At 45.1% G+C, this 26,595-nt stretch overlaps 2 protein-coding genes across 5 annotated transcripts in view; both read left to right on the top strand.

Moving 5' to 3' along the window:
- Nucleotides 1-26,595, top strand: part of LOC141106913 (uncharacterized) — a 148,896-nt gene that overhangs the window by 96,798 nt on the left and 25,503 nt on the right. The gene's annotated exons all lie outside the window — the stretch shown is intronic.
- Nucleotides 3,953-15,726, top strand: LOC141105103 (uncharacterized). 4 transcript variants are annotated; one of them, XM_073594965.1, is made up of 8 exons: nucleotides 4,014-4,063; nucleotides 4,438-4,505; nucleotides 4,624-4,722; nucleotides 4,838-5,008; nucleotides 5,095-5,218; nucleotides 5,335-5,432; nucleotides 11,371-11,506; nucleotides 14,381-15,726. In XM_073594965.1, exons 3-8 carry the CDS (start codon nucleotides 4,657-4,659, stop codon nucleotides 15,661-15,663), a joined length of 1,878 nt encoding a protein of 625 aa, XP_073451066.1. In that variant the 5' UTR covers nucleotides 4,014-4,063; nucleotides 4,438-4,505; nucleotides 4,624-4,656; the 3' UTR covers nucleotides 15,664-15,726. The 4 variants fall into 4 exon arrangements, with proteins under 4 accessions (XP_073451063.1, XP_073451064.1, XP_073451065.1 ...); XM_073594962.1 differs by lacking the exon at nucleotides 4,438-4,505 and having other exon boundaries at nucleotides 3,953-4,063; nucleotides 4,563-4,722; XM_073594963.1 differs by lacking the exon at nucleotides 4,438-4,505 and having other exon boundaries at nucleotides 3,984-4,063.

The following is a 26,595-nucleotide window of genomic DNA, read 5'->3' as shown; positions in this document are numbered from 1 at the left end:
AGTACCATCCACTAGGGTTACCTACCAGCAGTACCATCCACCAGGGATACCCCCCAGCAGTGCCATCCCCCAGGGATACCCACCAGCAGTACCATCCACCAGTGATACCCACCAGCCATACCATCCACCAGGGATGCTCACCAGCAGTGCCATCCACCAGGAGATACCCACCAGCTGTACCATCCACCAGGGATACCCACCAGCCATACCATCCACCAGGGATGCCCACCAGCATTGCCATCCACCAGGGATACCCACCAGCTGTACCATCCACCGGGGATACCCACCAGCCATACCATCCATCAGGGATGCCCACCAGCAGTGCCATCCACCAGGGATACTCACTAGCTGTACCATCCACCAGGGATACCCACCAGCTGTACCATTCACCAGCAGTATCATCCACCAGGGATGCCCACCATCCATACCATCCACCAGCAGTGCCAGCAGTACCCACCAGGCATAGCCACCAGCAGTACCATTATCCAGGGATACCCACCAGCAGTACCATCCACCAGGGATACCCACCAGCCATACCATCCACCAGGGATGCCCACCAGCATTGCCATCCACCAGGGATACCCACCAGCTGTACCATCCACCAGGGATACCCACCAGCCATACCATCCACCAGGGATGCCCACCAGCATTGCCATCCACCAGGGATACCCACCAGCTGTACCATCCATCAGGGATGCCCACCAGCAGTGCCATCCACCAGGGATACTCACTAGCTGTACCATCCACCAGGGATACCCACCAGCTGTACCATTCACCAGCAGTATCATCCACCAGGGATGCCCACCATCCATACCATCCACCAGCAGTGCCAGCAGTACCCACCAGGCATAGCCACCAGCAGTACCATTATCCAGGGATACCCACCAGCAGTACCATCCACTAGGGTTACCTACCAGCCATACCATCCACCAAGGATGCCCACCATCAGTGCCATCCACCAGGTATATCCACCAGCCATACCATCCACCAAGGATGCCCACAATCAGTGCTGTCCACCAGCTGTACCATCCACCAGGGAAACCCACCAGCCGTACCATTCACCAGCAGTGCCAGCAGTATCATCCACCAGAGATGCCCACTATCCGTACCATCCACCAGCAGTACCCACCAGGCATAGCCACCAGCAGTACCATTATCCAGGGATAACTACCAGCAGTACCATCCACCAGGGTTACCCACTAGCAGTACCATCCACCAGGGATACCCACCATCAGGGCCATCCACCAGGGATATCAACCATTCGTACCATCCGCCAGCAGTACTACCTTCCAGGGGTACTCACCAGTAATACCATCCACCAGGGATACCCCACCATTAGTGCCATCCACCAGGGATATCCACCAGCTGTAACATTCACCAGGGATACCCACCAGCCGTTCCATCCGCCAGCAGTACCATCCTCCAGGGGTACCCACCAGCAATACCATCCACCAGCGATACCCACCAGCAGTACCATCCAGGAATGGAGCTTGGTTGGTGGCAAACTGTGGAAATGAAGCAGGAGCCAGATGTAAGCTCGCTGGACTGAAGGAGCTGAAGCAGGCTGGATGAGAACGGTACATGGTCAGACAAGCCGGGTCGGTAACAGACAGGCAGATCAGGCATAAACGGCAGGCAGAAGAGTAGTCGGGTCACAGGCCAATGTCAGCAACGGTGAGGCAGATCAGGCAAGAACAAGAGGCAGAATCCAGGAACGAAGCTGAGGTCAGGGCAGGTAGCAGGCAAACGTAGTCCGGAGCAAGCTGGGTCAAGATTAGAGGTCAGGGACAGGAATTAGGGATAAACACACAGATTGCTGTAGACCAAATAGCAATGAGCCAATGCTGCAGCCTTGTTTAAATTGCACGCTTGGTGACAGGTGCACTCCTGACCATTTTGCATGTGCATACGCCTATGTCCATGCACATCTGCTCAGCCAGCTGCCGGCCTGCACATACATATGTGCCTGGAAACTTCATCTGTGCTATGGACAAGCCTTCCCTGACACCTATGTAGTAATGGTCACTCTCAGTCTCAAAGTGCTCAGGTTGTTGTCCCACATGCTGGAAAATCCCTTCACATGGTGGGGTTGAGAGTGAATACCCCACAGTCACCTATCTGTATGCAGATCCTGAGATAACGGAGCACAAATCCCATTTGAGCAGCCCTTGATAGTGAAACAGGAACTGCAGGGATGAATGAAAGGCACAAGTGCCAAGGTGTAGCTGCTGTTAGCAGGAAATTGAGAGCGCTGGTATCTGACAGAAAGAGATGCAGCTGTTGATGCATTGTGGTTGTGCCAAGTTCAGGTGATGGCAGACACCAGAACGTACATGAAATCGGAGTCCACGTAGTGACAGCAATGAGAGGGGGAGAGGAAAAGGTAGCAGAGGAAGATTTATGAGGGCTTGTCATAGGTAATGAAACTGTACAGGGAGCCCTCAATGGGCTAAATGCTGGGAAGGTGTAGGTAGTGGGAGCAGGGTAAGATACTGATATACAATTGGGCATAAGGAGTACTCAGTAGCAGCTGTGGTTGCCAAGGGTAACAGAGGAAGGAGCATAGAGCATTGCTGGACATCCTCCAGTTTGGAAGGTAAGAAAGATGGATGTATTTCTTGTCTGCTGCACTCAGTTTCCATGGCTGACCACTGTGTTTTTGGTCCTCAACCTTACTAGTTTGTGCTTCCATAGAGGAGAATGGACATCACATCTAGAAACATCTGTCTACCACAAAATATCTGCCATTTGAGATATGTTGACAATACCAGATGACCACCTTGAGACTTGTCTCTATGCTCTCTTTTTATATGGAGAAAGATTTACCATGTTCTCTACAAACTCATCTTAGTATGGTTGTCCCTTGATGGGATTTATTCCCTCTACACAAATTCTTCTACTCAACCACATTGGTCCACTGCATTATATCAATGAACATTAGTGCATGTTTGTCATATTTTCTCACTCAAGAACCAGGTTATAGAACTACAAAGAGCTCACATTTTTATCTGGAAAGTGTTCTATCGCTATGCTAGCAATATATCACACAGAACTGTGAGGTAGTGTGTTAGTCAGCGCTCACTGGCAGTTATAAGGTGGACCATAAGGGATCAATAACAGGGAGGAGAACAACAAGATATACCCAAAATGAATTAATAAGAATTAGTCCATACAGTCCATAATAGTAAGGGATGTCAAGGAGAAGTCCACAGGATGGATGGATCCACAGTTGGATGGGTATTGCACACACAGTCACCGGCAGCTCCTCAGCAGGATATGAGGGGTTCCCTCAGACAAACAAAAACAGTAGAAAGAGGGCGCCTGGGTCAGTGTGATAGTAAAAGCAAGTAACACTTTATTCAGATACCACTTACATAAAAGTATCTTGCAAGCTGCACACAGGGAGGATGTGTAACATCAATCAAACAGTCAGCCGTCACGAGGGATGAGAAGACCACTATGAGGATAAGCTCAGACCTGCCATATGGAGGTGTATAACCAGCAGCGTCTCCAGCTCTCACACCTGCTCTCACAGTGCTAGCAAGAGACCAAATCAGGATGGGGGCGGGCCAAGCAGGTGTGAGAGCTGGAGATGCTGCTGGTTATACACCTCCATATGTGTGTGCAATCCCCATCCACCTGTGGATCCATCCGTCCTGTGGACTTCTCCTTGATATCCCTTACTACTATGGACTCTATGGACTAATCCTTAATAATATCACACTGACCCAGGCGCCCTCTTTCTTCTGTTTTTATCGCTATGCTAGCTTCTTTCATATAGAACTATGAAACATTTGAATATATTCATTAAATGTACTTGGGGATTAGAATAAGCGACAAAAACGATAAATGAACTGTGATGCCTGGTTTTGAGGTACAGAATGTAGGCTGCAGTTCTTAAATTCTCCACAAGATGGAGATCTCACTTATAGGCATGGAACGCAAAGAAGGAAGTGATGTCATGTACAGACAGGAAGTGATGTAGGGTTACGACAGTAAGTTCCAGGTGAAAGGTGATTTAGTAGGAAATTATGAGACACTACTGGATCTTCAGGTAGATCAGGTAATATTATGATATTTTAGTTGATAGCCATAACCATAGAGCCCTTTACCCAACTGTCCATCCAGAGCCTCTGGTTTACAGTCCAGATATATCCTACATATAAAGCCATTTATCCAACTGTCCATCCAGAGCCTCTGGTTTATAGACCAGATACAACCTAAATATAGAACCATTTACCCAACTGTCCATCCAGAGCCTCTGGTTTACAGTCCAGATATATCCTACATATAAAGCCATTTATCCAACTGTCCATCCAGAGCCTCTGGTTTATAGACCAGATACAACCTAAATATGGAACCATTTATCCAACTATCCATGCAGAGTGAGGGAATTATTTCCCAATCGTGACACTGACAGAATAAATTCTCATTAAGGTTCAGTGTGTGGACCGAACCATAAACTCATCCCAGTACAGGCCAGGTACACAGAGCTGACCGAAGAGGTGAGGAGGATTCTGGGAAGTCTTTAATGACTATTATTGCTTTCTCTCTCTACACAGGAGAGTGAAGAAAACATCTGGTGAGCCATGACTACATGCATCGAATTTTCTGTCTTTTTAGATGTGATATTCTGTTGTATCAGCACGTGCTAAGATGGAGAAGGACAGAAACAAGATATTAGGTATCACCCTGGAGATCCTCTACCTGCTGACCGGAGAGGTGAGGTGGATTTTGGGAGGTCACATGACATCACCCTTAATCGTAAAATTGTGCTGTTTTTAGCAGACATTGTTTGGCTGAATTTTGTCTACTTCTTCTTTCTCTTATTTTGTAGGATTATCTTGTGGTCAAGAAGTCTGGTGAGGACCAAATTTCAGGTGCTCAGAGCAGAGCCCAGATCACCACCACAGGGCCTCCACTTTCCTTCATGTCTACTGAAAGAAGCAGCAGTGATCAAAAGATCGTGGAACTGACCAACAAGATAATTGATCTGCTGACAGGAGAGGTGAGCAGTGCTGGGAATTCTGGGACATTATCCAGTAACAGACAAGGGATGTGTCTGGATGGTGACTGTATCATTGTGTGTGTCAGGTTCCTATAAGGTGTCAGGATGTCACTGTCTATTTCTCCATGGAGGAGTGGGAGTATTTAGAAGGACACAAGGATCTCTACAAGGACTTCATGATGGAGAATCAGCTGCCCCTCACATCACCGGGTAAGAGGAGACTTTATTGTAAAGGAGAGAGCAGTATGGAGGGTCCACCTAGATCCCCCATCATCTGATAAACACATAGAAACAATGTATTCAGTCAGTGTGTGTGTTTCCTACAGATGGATCCAGTAATGGGAACCCACCAGAGAGATGTCACCGTCCTTTGTATTCCTGGGATTCCCCATGGGAAGATCATATCTATGTACACTATGATCAGGTAGGTGGGAACTGAGCATGTAGACTTAAGAATGCATTCTAAGGTAAGAGGTGACATTCTTCTATGTAATCTCTTGTTCTTTTTTTTTTTTTTTACAAATCTCTACTGTCATCTTTGGGATTTAGGGGGAAGAACTGAAAGACATCAAAGCTGAAACTAAAGAGGAAGAAAAGATACATGTTAACCACTTGACGACCGCCTCACGCCGATGTACGTCGGCAAAGTGGCACGGACAGGCAAAATCACGTACATGTACGTGATTTGCCTTCCGCGGGTGGGGGGTCCGATCGGACCCCCCCCCGGTGCCCGAGGCGGTCGTCTTTTGTCCAGCGGCGATCCGTGATGAGGGGGAGACCATCCGTTCGTGGCCCCCCCCTCGCGATCGCCGCCGGCCAATGAGAACACTCCTTTGCTGCTGTATGCTAAACAGCAGCAAAGGAAGTGATGTCATCTCCCCTCGGGTCGGTATTTTCCGTTCCGGCCCGAGGAGAGAAGACATCTATGTGAGTGCACAACACACACACACACAGTAGAACATGCCAGGCACACAAAACACCCCGATCCCCCCCCCGATCGCCCCCCGATCCCCCCCCAATCACCCCCCCCCCCTGTCACAAACTGACACCAGCAGTTTTTTTTTTTTTTTTTTTTTTTTTTTTTCTGATTACTGCATAGTGTCAGTTTGTGACAGTTACAGTGTTGGGACAGTGAGTATTACCCCCCTTTAGGTCTAGGGTACCCCCCTAACCCCCCCTAATAAAGTTTTAACCCCTTGATCACCCCCTGTCACCAGTGTCACTAAGCGATCATTTTTCTGATCGCTGTATTAGTGTCGCTGGTGACGCTAGTTAGTGAGGTAAATATTTAGGTTCGCCGTCAGCGTTTTATAGCGTCAGGGACCCCCATATACTACCTAATAAATGTTTTAACCCCTTGATTGCCCCCTAGTTAACCCTTTCACCACTGATCACCGTATAACCGTTACGGATGACGCTGGTTAGTTCGTTTATTTTTTATAGTGTCAGGGCACCCGCCGTTTATTACCGAATAAAGGTTTAGCCCCCTGATCGCCCGGCGGTGATATGCGTCGCCCCAGGCAGCGTCAGATTAGCGCCAGTACCGCTAACACCCACGCACGCAGCATACGCCTCCCTTAGTGGTATAGTATCTGATCGGATCAATATCTGATCCGATCAGATCTATACTAGCGTCCCCAGCAGTTTAGGGTTCCCAAAAACGCAGTGTTAGCGGGATCAGCCCAGATACCTGCTAGCACCTGCGTTTTGTGCCTCCGCCCAGCCCACCCAAGTGCAGTATCGATCGATCACTGTCACTTACAAAACACTAAACGCATAACTGCAGCGTTCGCAGAGTCAGGCCTGATCCCTGCGATCGCTAACAGTTTTTTTTGTAGCGTTTTGGTGAACTGGCAAGCACCAGCCCCAGGCAGCGTCAGATTAGCGCCAGTACCGCTAACACCCACGCACGCACCGTACACCTCCCTTAGTGGTATAGTATCTGATCGCATCAATATCTGATCCGATCAGATCTATACTAGCGTCACCAGCAGTTTAGGGTTCCCAAAAACGCAGTGTTAGCGGGATCAGCCCAGATACCTGCTAGCACCTGCGTTTTGCCCCTCCGCCCGGCACAGCCCACCCAAGTGCAGTATCGATCGATCACTGACACTTACAAAACACTAAACGCATAACTGCAGCGTTCGCAGAGTCAGGCCTGATCCCTGCGATCGCTAACGTTTTTTGGTAGCGTTTTGGTGAACTGGCAAGCGCCAGTGGCCTAGTACACCCCGGTCGTAGTCAAACCAGCACTGCAGTAACACGTGGTGACGTGGCGAGTCCCATAAGTGCAGTTGAAGCTGGTGAGGTGGCAAGCACAAGTAGTGTCCCGCTGCCACCAAAAAGACAAACACAGGCCCATCGTGCCCATAGTGCCCTTCCTGCTGCATTCGCCAATCCTAATTGGGAACCCACCGCTTCTGCAGCGCCCGTACTTCCCCCATTCACATCCCCAACCAAATGCAGTCGGCTGCATGAGAGGCATTTTTATGTCCTCCCGAGTACCCCTACCCAACGAACCCCCAAAAAAGATGTTGTGTCTGCAGTAAGAGCGCGGATATAGGCGTGACACCCGCTATTATTGTCCCTCCTGTCCTGACAATCCTGGTCTTGCATTGGTGAATGTTTTGAACGCTACCATTCACTAGTTGAGTATTAGCGTAGGGTACAGCATTCCACAGACTAGGCACACTTTCACAGGGTCTCCCAAGATGCCATCGCATTTTGAGAGACCCGAACCTGGAACCGGTTACCGTTATAAAAGTTAGTTACAAAAAAAGTGTAAAAAAAAAAAAAAAATATGAAATAAAAAAAAATAGTTGTTGTTTTATTGTTCTCTCTCTCTCTATTCTCTCTCTCTATTGTTCTGCTCTTTTTTACTGTATTCTATTCTGCAATGTTTTATTGTTATTGTTATTGTTATTGTTATTATGTTTTATCATGTTTGTTTTTCAGGTGTGTAATTATTTACACTTTACTGTGCTTTATTGTTAACCATTGTTAACCATTTTTTTGTCTTCAGGTACGCCATTCACGACTTTGAGTGGTTATACCAGAATGATGCCTGCAGGTTTAGGTATCATCTTGGTATCATTCTTTTCAGCCAGCGGTCGGCTTTCATGTAAAAGCAATCCTAGCGGCTAATTAGCCTCTAGACTGCTTTTACAAGCCGTGGGAGGGAATGCCCCCCCCCCCCCCACCGTCTTCCGTGTTTTTCTCTGGCTCTCCTGTCTCAACAGGGAACCTGAGAAGGCAGCCGGTGATTCAGCCAGCTGACCATAGAGCTGATCAGAGACCAGAGTGGCTCCAAACATCTCTATGGCCTAAGAAACCGGAAGCTACGAGTATTTCATGACTTAGATTTCGCCGGATGTAAATAGCGCCATTGGGAAATTGGGGAAGCATTTTATCACACCGATCTTGGTGTGGTCAGATGCTTTGAGGGCAGAGGAGAGATCTAGGGTCTAATAGACCACAATTTTTTCAAAAAAGAGTACCTGTCACTACCTATTGCTATCATAGGGGATATTTACATTCCCCGAGATAACAATAAAAATGATTAAAAAAAAAAATATGAAAGGAACAGTTTAAAAGTAAGATTAAAAAAGCAAAAAAATAATAAAGAAAAAAAAAACAAAAAAAAAAAAACACCCCTGTCGCCCCCTGCTCTCGCGCTAAGGCGAACGCAAGCGGCGGTCTGTCGTCAAACATAAACAGCAATTGCACCATGCATGTGAGGTATCACCGCGAAGGCCAGATCGAGTGCAGTAATTTTTCCAGTAGACCTCCTCTGTAAATCTAAAGTGGTAACCTGTAAAGGCTTTTGAAGGCTTTTAAACATGTATTTATTTTGTTGCCACTGCACGTTTGTGCGCAATTTTAAAGCATGTCATGTTTGGTATCCATGTACTCGGCCTAAGATCATCTTTTTTATTTCATCAAACATTTGGGCAATATAGCGTGTTTTAGTGCATTAAAATTAAAAAAAGTGTGTTTTTTCCCCAAAAAATGCGTTTGAAAAATCGCTGCGCAATTACTGTGTGAAAAAAAAAAATGAAACACCCACCATTTTAATCTGTAGGGCATTTGCTTTAAAAAAATATATAATGTTTGGGGGTTCAAAGTAATTTTTTTGCAAAAAAAAAAAACTTTTTCATGTAAACAATAAGTGTCAGAAAGGGCTTTGTCTTCAAGTGGTTAGAAGAGTGGGTGATGTGTGACATAAGCTTCTAAATGTTGTGCATAAAATGCCAGGACAGTTCAAAACCCCCCCAAATGACCCCATTTTGGAAAGTAGACACCCCAAGCTATTTGCTGAGAGGCATGTCGAGTCCATGGAATATTTTATATTGCGACACAAGTTGCGGGAAAGAGACAAATTTTTTTTTTTTTTTTTTTTTTTTTTGCACAAAGTTGTCACTAAATGATATATTGCTCAAACATGCCATGGAAATATGTGAAATTACACCCCAAAATACATTCTGCTGCTTCTCCTGAGTACGGGGATACCACATGTGTGAGACTTTTTGGGAGCCTAGCCGCGTACGGGACCCCGAAAACCAAGCACCGCCTTCAGGCTTTCTAAGGGCGTGAATTTTTGATTTCACTCTTCACTGCCTATCACAGTTTCGGAGGCCATGGAAAGCCCAGGTGGCACAAAACCCCCCCAAATGACCCCATTTTGGAAAGTAGACACCCCAAGCTATTTGCTGAGAGGTATAGTGAGTATTTTGCAGACCTCACTTTTTGTCACAAAGTTTTGAAAATTGAAAAAAGAAAAAAAAAAATGTTTTTTCTTGTCTTTCTTCATTTTCAAAAACAAATGAGAGCTGCAAAATACTCACCATGCCTTTCAGCAAATAGCTTGGGGTGTCTACTTTCCAAAATGGGGTCATTTGGGGGGGTTTTGTGCCACCTGGGCATTCCATGGCCTCCGAAACTGTGATAGGCAGTAAAGAGTGAAATCAAAAATTTTCACCCTTAGAAATCCTGAAGGCAGTGATTGGTTTTCGGGGTCCAGTACGCGGCTAGGCTCCCAAAAAGTCCCACACATGTGGTATCCCCATACTCAGGAGAAGCAGCTAAATGTATTTTGGGGTGCAATTCCACATATGCCCATGGCCTGTGTGAGCAATATATCATTTAGTGACAACTTTATGAAAAAAAAAAAAAAAAAAAAAAAAAAGTGTCACTTTCCCGCAACTTGTGTCAAAATATAAAATATTCCATGGACTCAATATGCCTCTCAGCAAATAGCTTGGGGTGTCTACTTTCCAAAATGGGGTCATTTTGGGGGGTTTTGTGCCACCTGGGCATTCCATGGCCTCCGAAACTGTGATAGGCAGTGAAGAGTGAAAGCAAAAATTTACACCCTTAGAAATCCTGAAGGCGGTGATTGGTTTTCGGGGCCCCGTACGCGGCTAGGCTCCCAAAAAGTCCCACACATGTGGTATCCCCATACTCAGGAGAAGCAGCTAAATGTATTTTGGGGTGCAATTCCACATAGGCCCATGGCCTGTGTGAGCAATATATCATTTAGTGACGACTTTTTGTAAATATTTTTTTTTTTTTTGTCATTTTTCAATCACTTGGGACAAAAAAAATAAATATTCAATGGGTTCAACATTCCTCTCAGCAATTTCCTTGGGGTGTCTACTTTCCAAAATGGGGTCATTTGGGGGGGTTTTGTACTGCCCTGCCATTTTAGCACCTCAAGAAATGACATAGGCAGTCATAAACTAAAAGCTGTGTAAATTCCAGAAAATGTACCCTAGTTTGTAGACGCTATAACTTTTGCGCAAACCAATAAATATACGCTTATTGACATTTTTTTTACCAAAGACATGTGGCCGAATACATTTTGGCCTAAATGTATGACTAAAATTGAGTTTATTGGATTTTTTTTATAACAAAAAGTAGAAAATATCATTTTTTTTCAAAATTTTCGGTCTTTTTCCGTTTATAGCGCAAAAAATAAAAACCGCAGAGGTGATCAAATACCATCAAAAGAAAGCTCTATTTGTGGGAAGAAAAGGACGCAAATTTCGTTTGGGTACAGCATTGCATGACCGCGCAATTAGCAGTTAAAGCGACGCAGTGCCAAATTGGAAAAAGACCTCTGGTCCTTAGGCAGCATAATGGTCCGGGGCTCAAGTGGTTAATAGAGATCAGTATTCTATGGAGAAGTGTATTCCTTTGTATTCCCAGAATTTCTCACAGGAAGTTCTCAGCATCTCTCACCAAATTCAGGTAAAGGGGACTGTGAGATAGAACTCAAATATTATTTTCTAAATTATGAGATAACATTCTCATATACAGTATATTATTTTATTATTGACAGTTTTATCAATTTTATGGTTCAGAATGAAGAACTAAAATACATCAAAGCTGAGATTAAAGAGGAAGAAGAGATGGTGAGTGGAGATCAGCAGTCTATGGAGGAGGGGGAGATGATTATGGAAAAAAAAAAGGAGGAATCTTCTCTACATATAGACACAAGTAAGTCATAAACAGTAAAGTTAGAAAAAGTTAATATTACCATTTTTATTTGATAAGTATAAAATATTTAAATGATTACAACGTGGAGATAATAAAAACAATAAAGGAAAGGCCCCAGCAAGGTGACATTTCTGCACGTGCAGGATTGCTGTCTCCTATGGTAACAGTCCTTTAACAGTTCCTAACTCAAACGTATCAGTTCTTTCAGCTCCACTGCAACTGCTACTTGTAGTTCTTCAATGCTGAGCTCCCGATCTCTCACTAGACCCACTGATTCACCGACTATGAATCCCTTGAGCCCCTCCAAGGTTTGCGGTGGTATCCCCTCAAGCGTCACTCATGCTTCTCTGCTGGGTCCCTAGCTTGGCACTCCAGATACTCCTCAAGCTTCACCCCCGCTGACCAGCTCGGTCCCTGGCTTGACACACAATGCTGCTCTGCAAGCGTCTCCTCCACTGGTTGGATACCTGATTTGACCACCGCCTGAAGTTTCCCGATTCTCCACCGTGCCCTTTGGTACTTGCTTCAGTTACTCACTGTGGTCCCTGGTAAAGGAGATTGGTCCCTTTGTGGCGACAGCTTCCCTTCTACCCCTGACAACTGACACATTCTCCAGCCGACAGAACCGTCACTTTTGGTTGAACTGCAAGCTGCAGTCCCAACCCTGAGCTACCCTCTTTCTTCTGGATAGGCCCTTAAAAAGTCTGGCAGCCAGATGCCCCCAGGATAGGCCCAGTCTCTGGCCTAGCAGCCCGGGGCAGACGACATATATCCACCCAGACCGCAGTCCGGGTGGCACAGAACATAGATCACCTGACCTCACTCCAATATATAGGCCCTCCCTGCAGGCCAAGGGATTAAAGAAAACCCCTGCCCATTGGCTGGGACACCCACATACCCATAACCTGACCTTGGGTTGCCCTTCTCGTATCTAGTACCGCCAAGTACCCAGCCACCTAGTGGTAGAAGAGAAAAGTGCAACAAGGCCAAGCTTAGGGAGAAATCAATAGATCCCTATCAATAGACCAAGATAACTACTCTCGCCAAGTAAATTTGTGAGGAGCTCCCTGACTAAACTCCAGGGCGCTGCATACCCAACAAATGAGGAGATACTGTACACAATATGAAAGTTCCATCTCCATTCCTCAATATAATGTCATGTTCCCAACAAATGAGGAGGAGATACTGTACACCATATGAAAGGTCCATCTCCATTCCTCAATACAACGTCATGTTCCCAACAAATGAGGAGGAGATACTGTACACCATATGAAAGGTCCAAGGATGCAGGCAGGCTCCACGCTGAAGGGTGGCCCAAGTAAATCTAATAAAATATTAATGGGAGCCCCCTCAAAGTCAATGTCCCCTGCTTCCCATGCCACCCTGAGTATCTGCTCCTTCTGTGAATAACTATGTAAGTGGCAGAGAACATCCCTGGGTCTCTCGATTTAGGGCCTAAGGCACTATGCACCCTATCCAGTTCAAGCGTCGTATGGGGGGATTTCAGCACTGCCTGGAATATCCCACTCACTATTGTCTGGAGGTTCTCCACATCCGTCCCTTCGGGGATACCCCCGAAGCTGTAGATTGTTCCGACGGCTTCTATCTTCTAGAACCTCCATGTGGGGCTGTAGGTCCACTGCTAGTGCTAGCAGCACGGCCCGAACTACGTGGTGCCACCACAATGGCTCCTGGAGACGCTCGCGGGGGTAAAACGAAATACTGCTGGATGTCTCCCTGTAAGGTACGAGAGTGAGCTCTCCTTGTTGCGGATCGTGTCTTTTACCTTCGGGCTGTACTCATGCCGCAGTGTTAACTATCAGTCAGCTGTTGCTAGTCAGGACAGGCATGGTAGTCCCGGAGCTCTAGTATAACGTGTCTTCACGTCGCCATGTCCAGGCCACGCCCCCCCATGGAGATTTTTAAGTAACGTAGCTTGTCGCCATTCCACGAGTGTGCGCAATTTTAAAAGTGTGACATGTTCAGTATCTATTCACTCGGAGTAACATTATCTTTCACAATATAGAAAAAAATTGGGCTAACTTTACTGTTTTCTTATTTTTTTATTTTAAAAAAATGCATTTTTTCCTAAAAAAGTGCGTTTGTAAGACCGCTGCGCAAATACAGTGTGACAGAAAGTATTGCAACAACTGCCATTTTATTCTCTATGGTGTCTGAAAAAATATATATATAATGTTTGGGGGTTCTAAGTAATTTTCTAGCAAAAAAAAATGATTTTAACTTATTTAGCTTGTAAATAACAAGCGTGACATGTTCGGTGATGATATTGCAACGACCGCCATTTTATTCTCTCGGGTCTCTGCTAAAATATATATATATATATATATATATATATATATATATATAAATATATATATATATATACTTATTTTTATATATACATATATATATATATATATATATATATATATATATGTTTGGGGATTCAAAGTAATTTTCTAGCAAAAAAAATACTGATTTTAACTTGTAAGCAACACATTTCAGAAAAAGGCATGAAGGGGGTTATGTTGCTATACATCCCTCTGTTGACCTCAGTGGATCCTACTGTAAAGAGGTACTTGAGGTGAAAAGTTTACAATTACAAAATACAACTAAAATGAAATAAAATAAATAAAAATAAAAAGATACAATAAAGGAACGACATGTGAGCTACTAAACAGACTGAGTATTCCGTAGTGAATCTACTACATACAGCTTTACAATATCATTATTATGGTTTACTTACGTTTTTTAAGGTCGTAGAAGAAGCTTCGGGTTGAGATAGCCATGGGCCCCATTTTCTTTTACATTTATTTATACAGTAAGTCACCTCTTTTCTGAATTCCTCTAACATTTAAGCATTGATTTCCAAAGGTGGACATTGTGTCTCGAATAACGTATCTTCAGGATATAAAGAAGAAGAAAATCCCACCACACAACGTTCTCCAGGAGAAGACCTCAATACACAAATATTCCATAGACCTTATCTTCCAGAAAGACCAATGGATCCCTCTAATCCTGAGGAATCTTCTGATGATCCACATACTATTACTGCTGAAACAAATCTGGGATCTCCCAGTACAGATCCATCAACAGGTCCATCTCATCTTGAGGGATCTTCTTTAAACCATGAAGGATCTCACACAGGAGAACGTTCCTTGTCATCTACAGTGTCTGGGAATTCTTCCAAAGAAACCAGAAAGCCTTCTAAACAACAGAAAAGTAACAAGCGTGAACGCCCTTTCTCATGCTCAGAGTGTGGGAAATGTTTCAGTCAAAAAGGAAAATTTCTTGATCACCAGAGAATTCACACAGGTGAACGTCCTCTCTCATGTCCAGAGTGCGGAAAATGTTTCAGTCAGAAAGTACACCTTGTTAATCACCAGAGAATTCACACAGGCGAGCGTCCGTTCTTATGTTCAGAGTGCGGTAAACGTTTTAGAGACCGAGGAACCCTTCTTAAACACCAGAGAATTCACACAGGCGAGCGTCCCTTTTCATGTTCAGAGTGCGGGAAAGGTTTTTTTGCGAAAAGAGACCTTCTTAATCACCAGAGAATTCACACGGGTGATCGGCCTTATTCGTGTTCAGAGTGCGGGAAATGTTTTTTTGTGAAAAGAGACCTTGTTAAGCACCAGACAAATCACACGGGTGAGCGTCCTTTTTCATGTTCACAGTGCGGGAAATGTTTCGTTCAGAAAGAACACCTTCGTCAACACCAGAAAAGTCACACGGGTGCGTGTCCCTACTCATGTTCAGAGTGCGGGAAATGTTTCATTCAGAATGAAGCTCTTCTTATACACCAGAGAGTACACACGGGTGAGCGTCCCTATTCATGTTCAGAGTGCGAGAAATGTTTCAAGGACAGAGGAAGCCTCCGTCGACATCAGAAAATTCACACAGATCGTCCTTATTCATGTTTAGAATGTGGGAAATTGTTCCATCAGACAGAAAATCTTCTTATACACCAGAAAAGTCACATAGCCGAGCGTCCTTATTCATGTTCAGAGTGCGGGAAAGGTTTCATTCAGAAAAGAGATCTTGTTAATCACCAGAGAGTTCACACAGGTGAGCGGCCTTATTTATGTTCAGAGTGCGGGAAATCTTTCACTCAAAAAAGTACCCTTGATCGACACCAGAAAGTTCACATGGACTAACACTTTCTTTATGTTTGGACATACGGACAAATAAAGAATGTGGCAAGAAGAACCACCAGAGAACATCATGTGTGTCCTTCCTTATATTCAGGATGTGTAAAATGTTTAAGTTACACATACTTCTTATTGGTTGTTATTGGCCGATTTCCATATAATATTCTGTTCTACCTGTAGGTCCCTTTTTACAAATGAGCATCATTTTTGGTGATTAGAATAAGACCAACTCATAGAGAACCATCCATTGGTGTTTTATTAGTGAGACGGGGGGGGGGGGTCAAGGGTGGCCCTTTGATGTCACCCGCCAACTCCTCCTCTGGGATGGTGGGTCAGCAAGCCCAGATCGCGGGTTCCCGACCTACTATACCCGAGCATCAATCTGAAGAATGGAGCGGGCAATAGAGGAAGCATACTCGATGCTTCCTGTATAGCACTGACTTCTGTCACAGGTGGAGTGATACCAATGCCTGGGACAGGAGCGATACAGGAACCATTGGCTCTGCTCTCTACTGCAGCCATATGCTTCCTCCAGCGCCGCTCCTGTCTCACTGATGCTCGTTGCTGGCGGGTCAAGAACCCACCATCTGGGACAGCAGTACCCACCAGGGAGACACACCAGCAGTGCCATCCACCAGGGATACCCACCAGCAGAGCCATTCACCAGGGATACACACAAACAGTGCTATCCACCAGGAATTACACACCAGCAGTGCCATCCACCAGGGGTACACAACAGAAGTACCATCCACCAGGGATGCCCACAAGCAGTACCATCCACCAGCAGTACCCACCAGCAGTACCATCCACCAGGGATGAAGCTTGGTTGGCGGCAGACTGTGGAAATGAAGCAGGAGGCAGATGTAAGCTCGCTGGGCTGAAGGAGCTGAAGCAGGCTGGAGGAGAAGGGTGCACAGTCAGACAAGCCGGGTCGGTAACAGACAGGCAGATCAGGCATAAACTGCATGCAGAAGAGTAGTCGGGTCACAGGCCAATGTCAGCAATGGTGAGGCAGGAACAGGAGGCAGAATCCAGGAACGAAGCCGAGGTCAGGGCAGGTAGCGGGCAAATGTAGTCAGGAGCCAGCCGGGTCAAGATCAGAGGTCAGGCAGAGAAATAGGAGATAAGCACACAGAACGCTGTAGACCAAACAGCAATGAGCCAATGCTGCAGCCTTGTTTAAATTGCTTGTGACGCTTGTGACACTTGTTGACAGGTGCACCCCTGGCCGTGTGCATGTGCATTTGCACGTGCCTTTGTCCATGCACATCTGCTCGGCCAGCTGCCAGCCTGCGCATCCACATACATATGCACCTGGAAACTTCATCTGTGCTATGGACAAGCCTTCCCTGACACCTATTTAGTAATTTATTTTATTTATTTATTTCAGATACTTATATAGCGCCGTCAATTTACGCAGCGCTTTTACATATATATTATACATTCACATCAGTCCCTATACCCTCAAGGAGCTTACAATCTAAGGTCCCTAACTCACATTCATACCTATACTAGGGCCAATTTAGAAAGGATCCAATTAACCTACCAGCATGTCTTTGGAGTGTGGGAGGAAACCGGAGTACCCGGAGGAAACCCACGCAGACACAGGGAGAACATGCAAACGCCAGGCAGGTAGTGTCGTGGTCGGGATTCGAACCAGCGACCCTTCTTACTGCTAGGCAAGAGTGCTACCCACTACACCACTGTGCCGCCCAATGTAATGATCACTCTCAGTCTGCAAGTGCTCAGGTTGTTGTTCCACATGCTGGAAAATCTCTTCACAGGGTGAGGTTGAGAGTGAATACCCCACAGTCACTTATCTGTATGCGGATCCTGAGATGACGGAGGTGGGCTCTTGCGCAGTTCCCATTTGAGCAGCCCTTGATAGTGAAACAGGGACTGCAGGGATGAATGAGAGGCACAAGTGTCAAGGTGTAGCCATGGGAGCAAGAAATTGAGAGCGCTGGTATCTGACAGAAAGAGGTACAACTGGTGATGCACTGTGGTTGTGCCAAGTTCAGGTGATGGCAGACACCAGAACGTACATGGAACCGGAGTCAGGAACAGGCAGAGGTCAAAAACAATCAGGTAGTGAGGTACAGAGTCACTAGGCAGAAGTGTGGTCAGTAGTCCAGACCTGGGTCGGTAGCAAAGGCAGACATCAAACATGTCCAGGCAAGGATAATCTGAGAGCAAGGACAGAGAGGCAGCAGGATCCGTAACAGGATCATGGATTTGCATCAAGACTGGATCATGGGACAAAGCAGAAGACCATACAGGGCCAGTGCAGGAATCAGGTTTAAGTAAGCCACTTGTCAACAGTGAGCATGCAAGCACATGTGCGTGCGCATGCCCATACATGTAGGCAAATGTGCTATGTGTCTTCTATGCTTATGCATATGCGCATGTGCATTAGCCAAACAGAGTGTTTTAGCCTGACAGCTGGCACCAGATTGCTGACACTCACATGTGCCCTATATTGGTAGGGAAGAATGTCTGTTAGGATACTGAGTGTAAGTATCTGGAAACAGCAGGAGTAATCAGATCTGTGTGCTGCACAGGGCAAGACAGGAGATGCCAGGAACAACCAGGGAGACGGACCAGGTACAAGGGGAGTAGATATGGGGTAGCAGGGTACAGGATGCAGGTACTGAAACAGGAACACTGTTGGCCTTAAAGTTAAGGTCAAGTGTAGGATCAAGACCAGCAGATCAATAACCATGCTGTGGTAAGCAGGTATGTGGCACACAGGCAAAATGAGGCACTGAGGGAAGCTAGGGGAGTGGGTTATATACTGTACCTTTCCAGAAGCTGGTTACTGAGATACACCCGTTGGACACCAGAAGTACACCCTTCAGCTATAGGAACAATAGTGCCACCAGCAGGTGATCCAGGAGTCGCCCATGAATGCTCCACCAAGCCTTGATCATAAAAGTCCATATGAAAGACCCTTGTGTTTGATAAGTCCAAACAGGAGAAGGTCTCCCAACATCAGTGTCTGAAGTCTGTTAGATTTCTTTAGGTCAAAGTCCGCCAACCTGCAGGATACCCTGTCAACAGTGTCTGGCAACTGGCTTGGTGCCCCTCTGGAACCTGGCGTGTTTTCCCCCAGATCAGATTCTCAAGGAGGTGTAACACTCAAAGCTTGCAGTATCTCAAGACAGAATATATCCCAATGTTAGGATCCCATGGGCCATCTGAAGCCTTCGCACTGGGGCCATTAAACCATACAGGTACCCCCCGGCCAGGATGTCTCACCGCTATCCGGACACTCCACATCTTAGCCGCTAGTCTGATAGCTAGAAACTGCTTTGCATTTTGACAGCCACCCAGGTCTTTCCAAGGCATTGGTTACCAGACTCATGCCCCCTAATGCACCTGGAGTTGCAAAGATTACATCTGGGTCATGGAAAAGCTCAAATGTAACCCTACCATTTCCCAGAAGATCTCTACTACTGGAGCTGTTATAGCGAGTGCAGTTATCAAATTCAGAGTGAGTGTCTGGACCAACAGAAGCAAACGGCTGCAAAAGGTACTCACGCAAGGTGGCTGTAGGAATCTCAGACCAGATGGGTAACCCATGGCAGGCATGTGACAAACAAGTACTGAAGGCTGATTGGGCAGCAGACACAAGATGATTGGAGACTGGCTGGGCAGCAGACACAAGACCAGTGGAGACTAGCTGGGCAGCAGGCATGGGATCAGTGAAGTCAAAATGAACAACAGGCAGAGGATCAGTGGCATCAGGTTGGACAGTGGGCAGCGTATCAGCAGCATCTGGATGAGCAGCAGGTGAAGTATCAATAGAGTCAGGTTAGATAGCAGGTAGAGGATCAGACTGGACAGCAGGCGATGGATCAGTGGTATCAGACTGGACAGCAGGCGATGGATCAGTGGTATCAGACTGGACAGCAGACGATGGATCAGTGGTATCAGACTGGACAGCCCGTCATGTATCAGACTGGACAGCAGACAATGGATCAGACAATGGATCAGACTGGACAACAGACGATGGATCGGTGGTATCAGACTGGACAGCAGGCGATGGATCAGTGGTAGCAGACTGGACAGCAGGCGATCAGTCAGTGTTATCAGACTGGACAGGGGGTAGAATACCAGCAGAGTCAGGCTGGAAATTAAACAGTGGCTAATAAATCATCAAAGTCTGACTGGATAGCAGGCAATGAAGTGGTGGAATCAGGCTGGACAGCAGACAATGGATTGGTCTTATCAGAAGACAGCAGAGGAGGTATCAGCTAAATCATGCTGGGGGGCTAGAACATGGTCATGGTGCACAGTGGCTTTAAACAGTGGTGGATGACCCCACTTGACTGAGTGGGTCAGTCTGTCTCAAGATTGGATAGAACTTTTTAGAAAACCAAGAGCAGGTAGTAATGCCACAGAGCGAGAGACCGGGGGGGCTGAATGTCCAAAATATGAAATGGCAACAGTCATAGCTGCAGCTGGGTCAGGAGCAGACTGACCTACCATTGATACTGCGACTGGCCAAACTGATATAGCTGGCACAGAGGCAGGCAGGACAGGAGCAGCTGGCACAGACTTGACAGGAATATTAGACACTGGCAGGACTGCAACAGCTGGCATTTAAACAGGCTGGAGTGGTTGCAGGGTGCCTACCAGATTGTGGTGCTGGCGGAGAAGTAGCGACAGCAATGAGAAGCGGAGAGGAAAAGGTAGCAGTAGCAGAGGAAAATTTCTGAGGGGTTGTCATAGGTAAGGAAACTGTAGAGGGAGCCTTAAATGGGCTAAATGCAGGGAAGGTGTAGTTAGTGGGAGCAGGGTAAGATACTGATATACAATTGGACGAAAGGAGTACTCAGTAGCAGCTGTGGTTGCCAAGAATAACAGAGGAAGGAGCACAGAGCATTGCTGGACATCCTCCAGTTTAGAAGGTAAGAAAACTTGATGTATTTCTTGTCTGCTGCACTCAGTTTCATGGCTGACCACTGTGTTTCTGGTCCTCAACCTTACTAGTTTGTGCTTCCATAGAGGAGAATGGACATCACATCTAGAAACACCTGTCTACCGCGAAATATCTTCCATTTAAGATACGTTGACGATACCAGATGATCACCTGGAGACTTGTCACTATGCTCTCTTTTTATACGGAGAAAGATTTACCATGTTTGCTACAAACACATCTTCTTACTATGGTTGTCCCTTGATGGGTCTTATTCCCTCTACACAAATGCTTCTACTTCTCTCTCAACCAAATTGGTCCACCGTACACATTATAGCAATAATCATTAGTGCCTTTTTGTTACACATGCTCACTCAAGCTCCGGGCTATAGAACTACAAAAATCTCACATTTTCATCTGGAAAGTGTTCTATCTCTATGCTAGTTTCTTTCATAAAGAACTATAAAACATTTTAATATATTCATTAAATGTACTTGAGGATTAGGATAAGCAACAAAAATGATAAATGCACTGTGGTGCCTGGTTTTGATGTACAGAATATAGGCTGCAGTACTTACATTCTCCACAAGATGGAGATCTCACTTATAAGCGTGGAACGCAAAGAAGGAAGTGATGTCATGTACAGACAGGAAGTGATGTAGGGTTACGACAGGAAGTTCTAGATGAAAGGTGATTTAGTAGGAAATTAGGAGGAGACACTACTGGACCTTGAGATAGATCAGGTAATATCATGATATTTTGGTTGATAGCTATAAATACAGAGCCATTTATCCAACTGTCCACCTAGAGCCTCTGGTTTATAGACCAGATACATCCTAAATATAGAGCCATTTATCCAAATGTCCATCCAGAGCCTCTGGTTTATAGACCAGATATATCCTAAATATAGAACCATTTATCCAACTGTCCATCCAGAGCTTCTGGTTTATAGACTAGATATATCCTAAATATAGAGCCATTTATCCATCCTTCATAAATCTGTCTCGGGTTGTTGCTTACTGTGAATTAATGGACACTATGGGATGGATATACTAAAACTGGAGAGTGCAAAATCTGGTGCAGCTCTGCATAAAAACCAGCCAGTTTCCAGATTTTTCGTCAAAGCTTAATTGAACAAGTTAAAATGCCAAATATAGAGCCATTTATCCATCCTCCATAACACTGTTTTGAGTATTTTTGGCTCTAATCACTGTAAGATAATAGAATCCCAATGATGTCAATATACATCACCCAGGAGGCTCCACCCCTTTGTTTAGATCAGATGTAATCCACTGGACCTGTCGTTTGGCGCAAAAGAATCAATGGAATACGTGTGTCAGCAGGCAGTTTGGTGGACATTGGTCATCATGAATGGTGTGGATCTACATCGCTGGACAATGTAGATTGATGATGGCTGTACATCAAGTGACTTTTTTCTTTTTAATTAAAGAATCTGTAAAAAAAAAATTATTTATATTTTTGTTGTGAATGAATAGGGGTAATATGTACCCCTTATTCACTCACCTGGGAGCCCCCTTATTATTAACAGGAGCTTCCAGATTCTGATTAGCCACCTACCCACAGACCCCCACAACTACCAGGCCAAGGTTGTGGAGAAGGGGCCCTTGTCCTCATCAACATGGGGACAATGTGCCTTGCAGGGAAATGTCCCCCCAGCAAGGTAACACCCCATGTTGAGGGCATGTGGTCTGCTATGGTTCAACAAGGAGGGTGGGGTGACCGCTGGCCCCTCTTACTTTTCTAGCCAGCCAGGCTGCATGCTGGGAAAAGGGTCAGGTATGGGTTTTAAGGAAGGGCTTTACACTTTTCTTCTTGATTGTCATGTGGACTATTCCCTTAAAATCCATACCAGACCTAAAGAGCCAGGTATGATTTGGGGGAGTAGTAACTGACTCCTAGTCTCTGCCCCCCAGCCATGCCATGAACTGAATGGGCTGCTGCGAAGAAGCTCAGAGGGCGGCTGTGGGCGCCAGGAACAGCCCAGCTGGGCGGCCACAGGCTCCAAGGACAGCCCAGCTGGGCGGCCGCAAAAAGGCTGGGAGAGTGGTGCAGGCTTCAGGAACAGCCCAGGATTCGGTGACCCCTGACATATTGTCATTCGACCCCCAGGTTGAGAACCACTGGTCTACAGAGAGGAGATTCCTATATAGGTCAGGAGATGGTGAGGAGGTTTCTGGGAGGTCACATGACATTATTTTTATCTCTTTATTTAAGGTCTTTAGTGATAATTGCTACTTTCTCTCTTTACACAGCATTATAAAGTAGTGAAGAAAACATGTGGTGATCCATTATCACTCAGCAGCCGTCTTCCCAGGACATCACCCATCACGGTGCCTCCACCTCACTGCCTTAAACAGAGGTAACCAGTGCCAAGAAGGTTCTTGAGGTCACCAACAAGATCATTGAGCTGCTGACAGGAGAGGTGAGCGGTGCTGGCAATTCTGGGACATTATCCAGTAACAGACAAGGGATGTGTCTGCATGGTGACTGTATCATTGTGTGTGTCAGGTTCCTATAAGGCATCAGGATGTCACTGTCTATTTCTCCATGGAGGAGTGGGAGTTTTTAGAAGGACACAAGGATCTCTACAAGGACATCATGATGGAGAATCAGCCGCCCCTCACATCACCGGGTAAGAGGAGACCTTATTGTAAAGGAGAGATCAGTACGGAGAGTCCACCTAGATCCCCATCATCTGATAAACACATAGAAACAATGTATTCAGTCAGTGTGTGTGTTTCCTACAGATGGATCCAGTAATGGGAACCCACCAGAGAGATGTCCCTATCCTCTGTATTCCCGGGATTCCACACAGGAAGATCACACTATCCCTTACCATGACCAGGTAGGTATTCTAAACTATGAGATGACAAAGGGGACATTGTCATTGACATTTTTATTAATGTTGTCATTTTGGGGTTTAGTGTGAAGACCTAAAAGACATCAAAGTTGAGATTAAAGAGGAAGAAGAAGAGACGTTGGTGAGTGGAGATCAGCAGTCTATGGAGGAGGGGGAGATGATTATGAAATGTGAAGAGGAGGAATCTTCTCTATATATGGACACAAGTAAGTAATAAACATTAAGTTCAGAAAAAGTTTACATCATTTTTCTTGGATGAGTATGAAAGGTCCATCTCCGTTCCTCAATATAATACCATGAACCTCTTCAACAAATGAGGAGGAGATACTGTACACCATATGAAAGGTCCATGTCCATATACAGTGCCTTGAAAAAAAAGTATTCCCACCCCTTGAAATTTTCCACGTTTTGTCATGTTACAACCAAAAATGTAAATGCAGCTGCAAGTCTTTTTGGGGATGTCTCTACCAGCTTTGCACATCTAGGGAGTGACATTTTTGCCCATTCTTCTTTGCAAAATAACTCAAGCTCTGTCAGATTGGAAGGAGAGCATCTGTGAACAGCAATTTTCAAGTCTTGCCACAGATTCTCAATTGGATTTAGGTCTGGACTTTGACTGGCCCATGCTAACACATGAATATTCTTTGATCTAAACCATTCCATTGTAGCTCTGGCTGTATGTTTAGGGTCGTTGTCCTGCTGGAAGGTGAACCTCCGCCCCAATCTCAAGTCTTTTGCAGACTCTAAGAGGTTTTCTTCTAAGTTTGTCCTGTATTTGGCTCCATCCATCTTCCCATCAACCCTGACCAGCTTCCCTGTCCCTGCTGAAGAAAAGCATCCCCACAACATGATGCTGACACCACCATGTTTCATAGTGGGGATGGTGTGCTCAGGGTGATGTGCAGTGTTAATTTTCCACCACACATAGTGTTTTGCTTTAAGGCCACAAAGTTCAATTTTTGTCTCATCTGACCAGAGCACCTTCTTCCACATGTTTGCTGTGTCCCCCACATGGCTTCTCACAAACTGCAAACGGGACTTCTTATGGCTTTGTTTCAACAATGCCTTTCTTCTTGCCACTCTTCCATAAACAGCAGATTTGTGGAGTGTCACGACTAATAGTTGTCCTGTGGACAGATTCTCCCACCTGAGCTGTGGATCTCTGCAGCTCCTCCAGAGTTACAATGGACCTCTTGGCTCTTCTCTGATGAATGTTCTCCTTGCCGGGCCTGTCAGTTTAGGTGGACGGCCATGTCTTGGTAGGTTTGCAGTTGTGCCATACTCTTTCCATTTTCAGATGATGGATTGAACAGTGCTCTGTGAGATGTTCAAAGCTTGGGATATTTCTTTTATAACCTAACCCTGTTTTAAACTTCTCCACAACTTTATCCCTGACCTATCTGGTGTGTTCCTTGTCCTTCATGATGCTGTTCGTTCACTAAGGTTCTTTAACAAACCTCTGAGGGCTTCACAGAACAGCTGTATTTATACTGCGATTAAATTACACACAGGTGGACTCTATTTACTAATTAGGTGACTTCTGAGTGCAATTGGTTCCACTAAAAAACAATAGTGAGGAGGCGCTAATAAAACAGTAACACAATAACACAATTATAACAACAGTAGCATAAATTAATATTAGAAACAAATAGACTACATAAATAATATTAAAGTGAAACATGCTCAATAATAATGTAAATATAAACTGATATTAAAAGAGTCCACAAGCACGAGCCGGGCAGCGCATGGTTCCTTCCTAGTGATATATGTGGGCTATCCTCAGTGCCGGGAGAAGGCACACGCTAATGTAAGCAGGCACTCTGTTACTTGTTTTTAATTATTTTATTAAAACAATTTTACGCTATGGTTCCTTCCCTCTCTTATTTCCAATGGGTCACCATGGTGGAGAGGAGGATATCATTTGAAGTCTCCTGTCATATCTCCAGTGATATTCAAGCAAGTCTAATTATTACACCTACCAAGTACTGTTTGACCTTCTTTTTAATTAAAGAGGTCATATCTGTCTAATGAGTAGGAAATCCTAACACAACGGTTGTGTTTCGGTGGATTAATTGCCAAATGGTGACGGTGTTACACTTTATGTTACATTGGTAACTTATCACTGAAGAATTTATGGACTTTACAAAGGAATCTTTTATTATCAATTTATATTCACATTATTATTGAGCATGTTGCACTTTGAGATTATTTATGTAATCTATTAGTTTCTAATATTAATTTATGCTACTGTCATTAAAATTGTGTTAACACTACTGTATCATTAGCGCCTCCTCACTATTGTTTTTTATCACTCAAGGTAGGTACACTTTTAGGGTGCAGCTATATTCGCTATTATATTCATTCACACTCCATTCCTCAATATAACGTCATGTTCTCAACATATGAGGAGGAGATACTGTACACCATATGAAGGGTCTATCTCCGTTCCTCAATATAACATCATGTTCCCACCAAATGAGGAGAAGATACTGTACACCATATGAAAGGTCCATCTCAATTCCTCAATATAATGTCATGTTCCCACCAAATGAGGAGGAGATGCTGTACACCATATGAAAGGTCCATCTCCATTCCTTAATATAATGTCATGTTCTCAACAAATGAGGAGGAGATACTGTACACCATATGAAAGGTCCATCTCAATTCCTCAATATAATGTCATGTTCCCAACAAATGAGGAGGAGATACTGTACACCATATGAAAGGTCCATCTCAATTCCTCAATATAATGTCATGTTCCCACCAAATGAGGAGGAGATACTGTACACCATATGAAAGGTCCATCTCAATTCCTCAATATAATGTCATGTTCCCAACAAATGAGGAGGAGATGCTGTACACCATATGAAAGGTCCATCTCAATTCCTCAATATAATGTCATGTTCCCAACAAATGAGGAGGAGATACTGTACACCATATGAAAGGTCCATCTCCATTCCTCAATATAATGTCATGTTCCCACCAAATGAGGAAGAGATACTGTACACCATATGAAAGGTCCATCTCAATTCCTCAATATAGCGTCATGTTCCCAACAAATGAGGTGGAGGAAGGTCCATCTCTGTTCTCACAGTAATAATGTCATCAATGCAAACACTGTTACCTAGTGTGTGTT

This window comes from Aquarana catesbeiana, linkage group LG08 (assembly GCF_042186555.1).
Source record: "Aquarana catesbeiana isolate 2022-GZ linkage group LG08, ASM4218655v1, whole genome shotgun sequence".
NCBI classification, from domain to species: Eukaryota; Metazoa; Chordata; class Amphibia; order Anura; family Ranidae; genus Aquarana; species Aquarana catesbeiana.
Note: the sequence above shows the minus strand (reverse complement) of the source record. Positions and strands in the feature narration are given on the sequence as shown.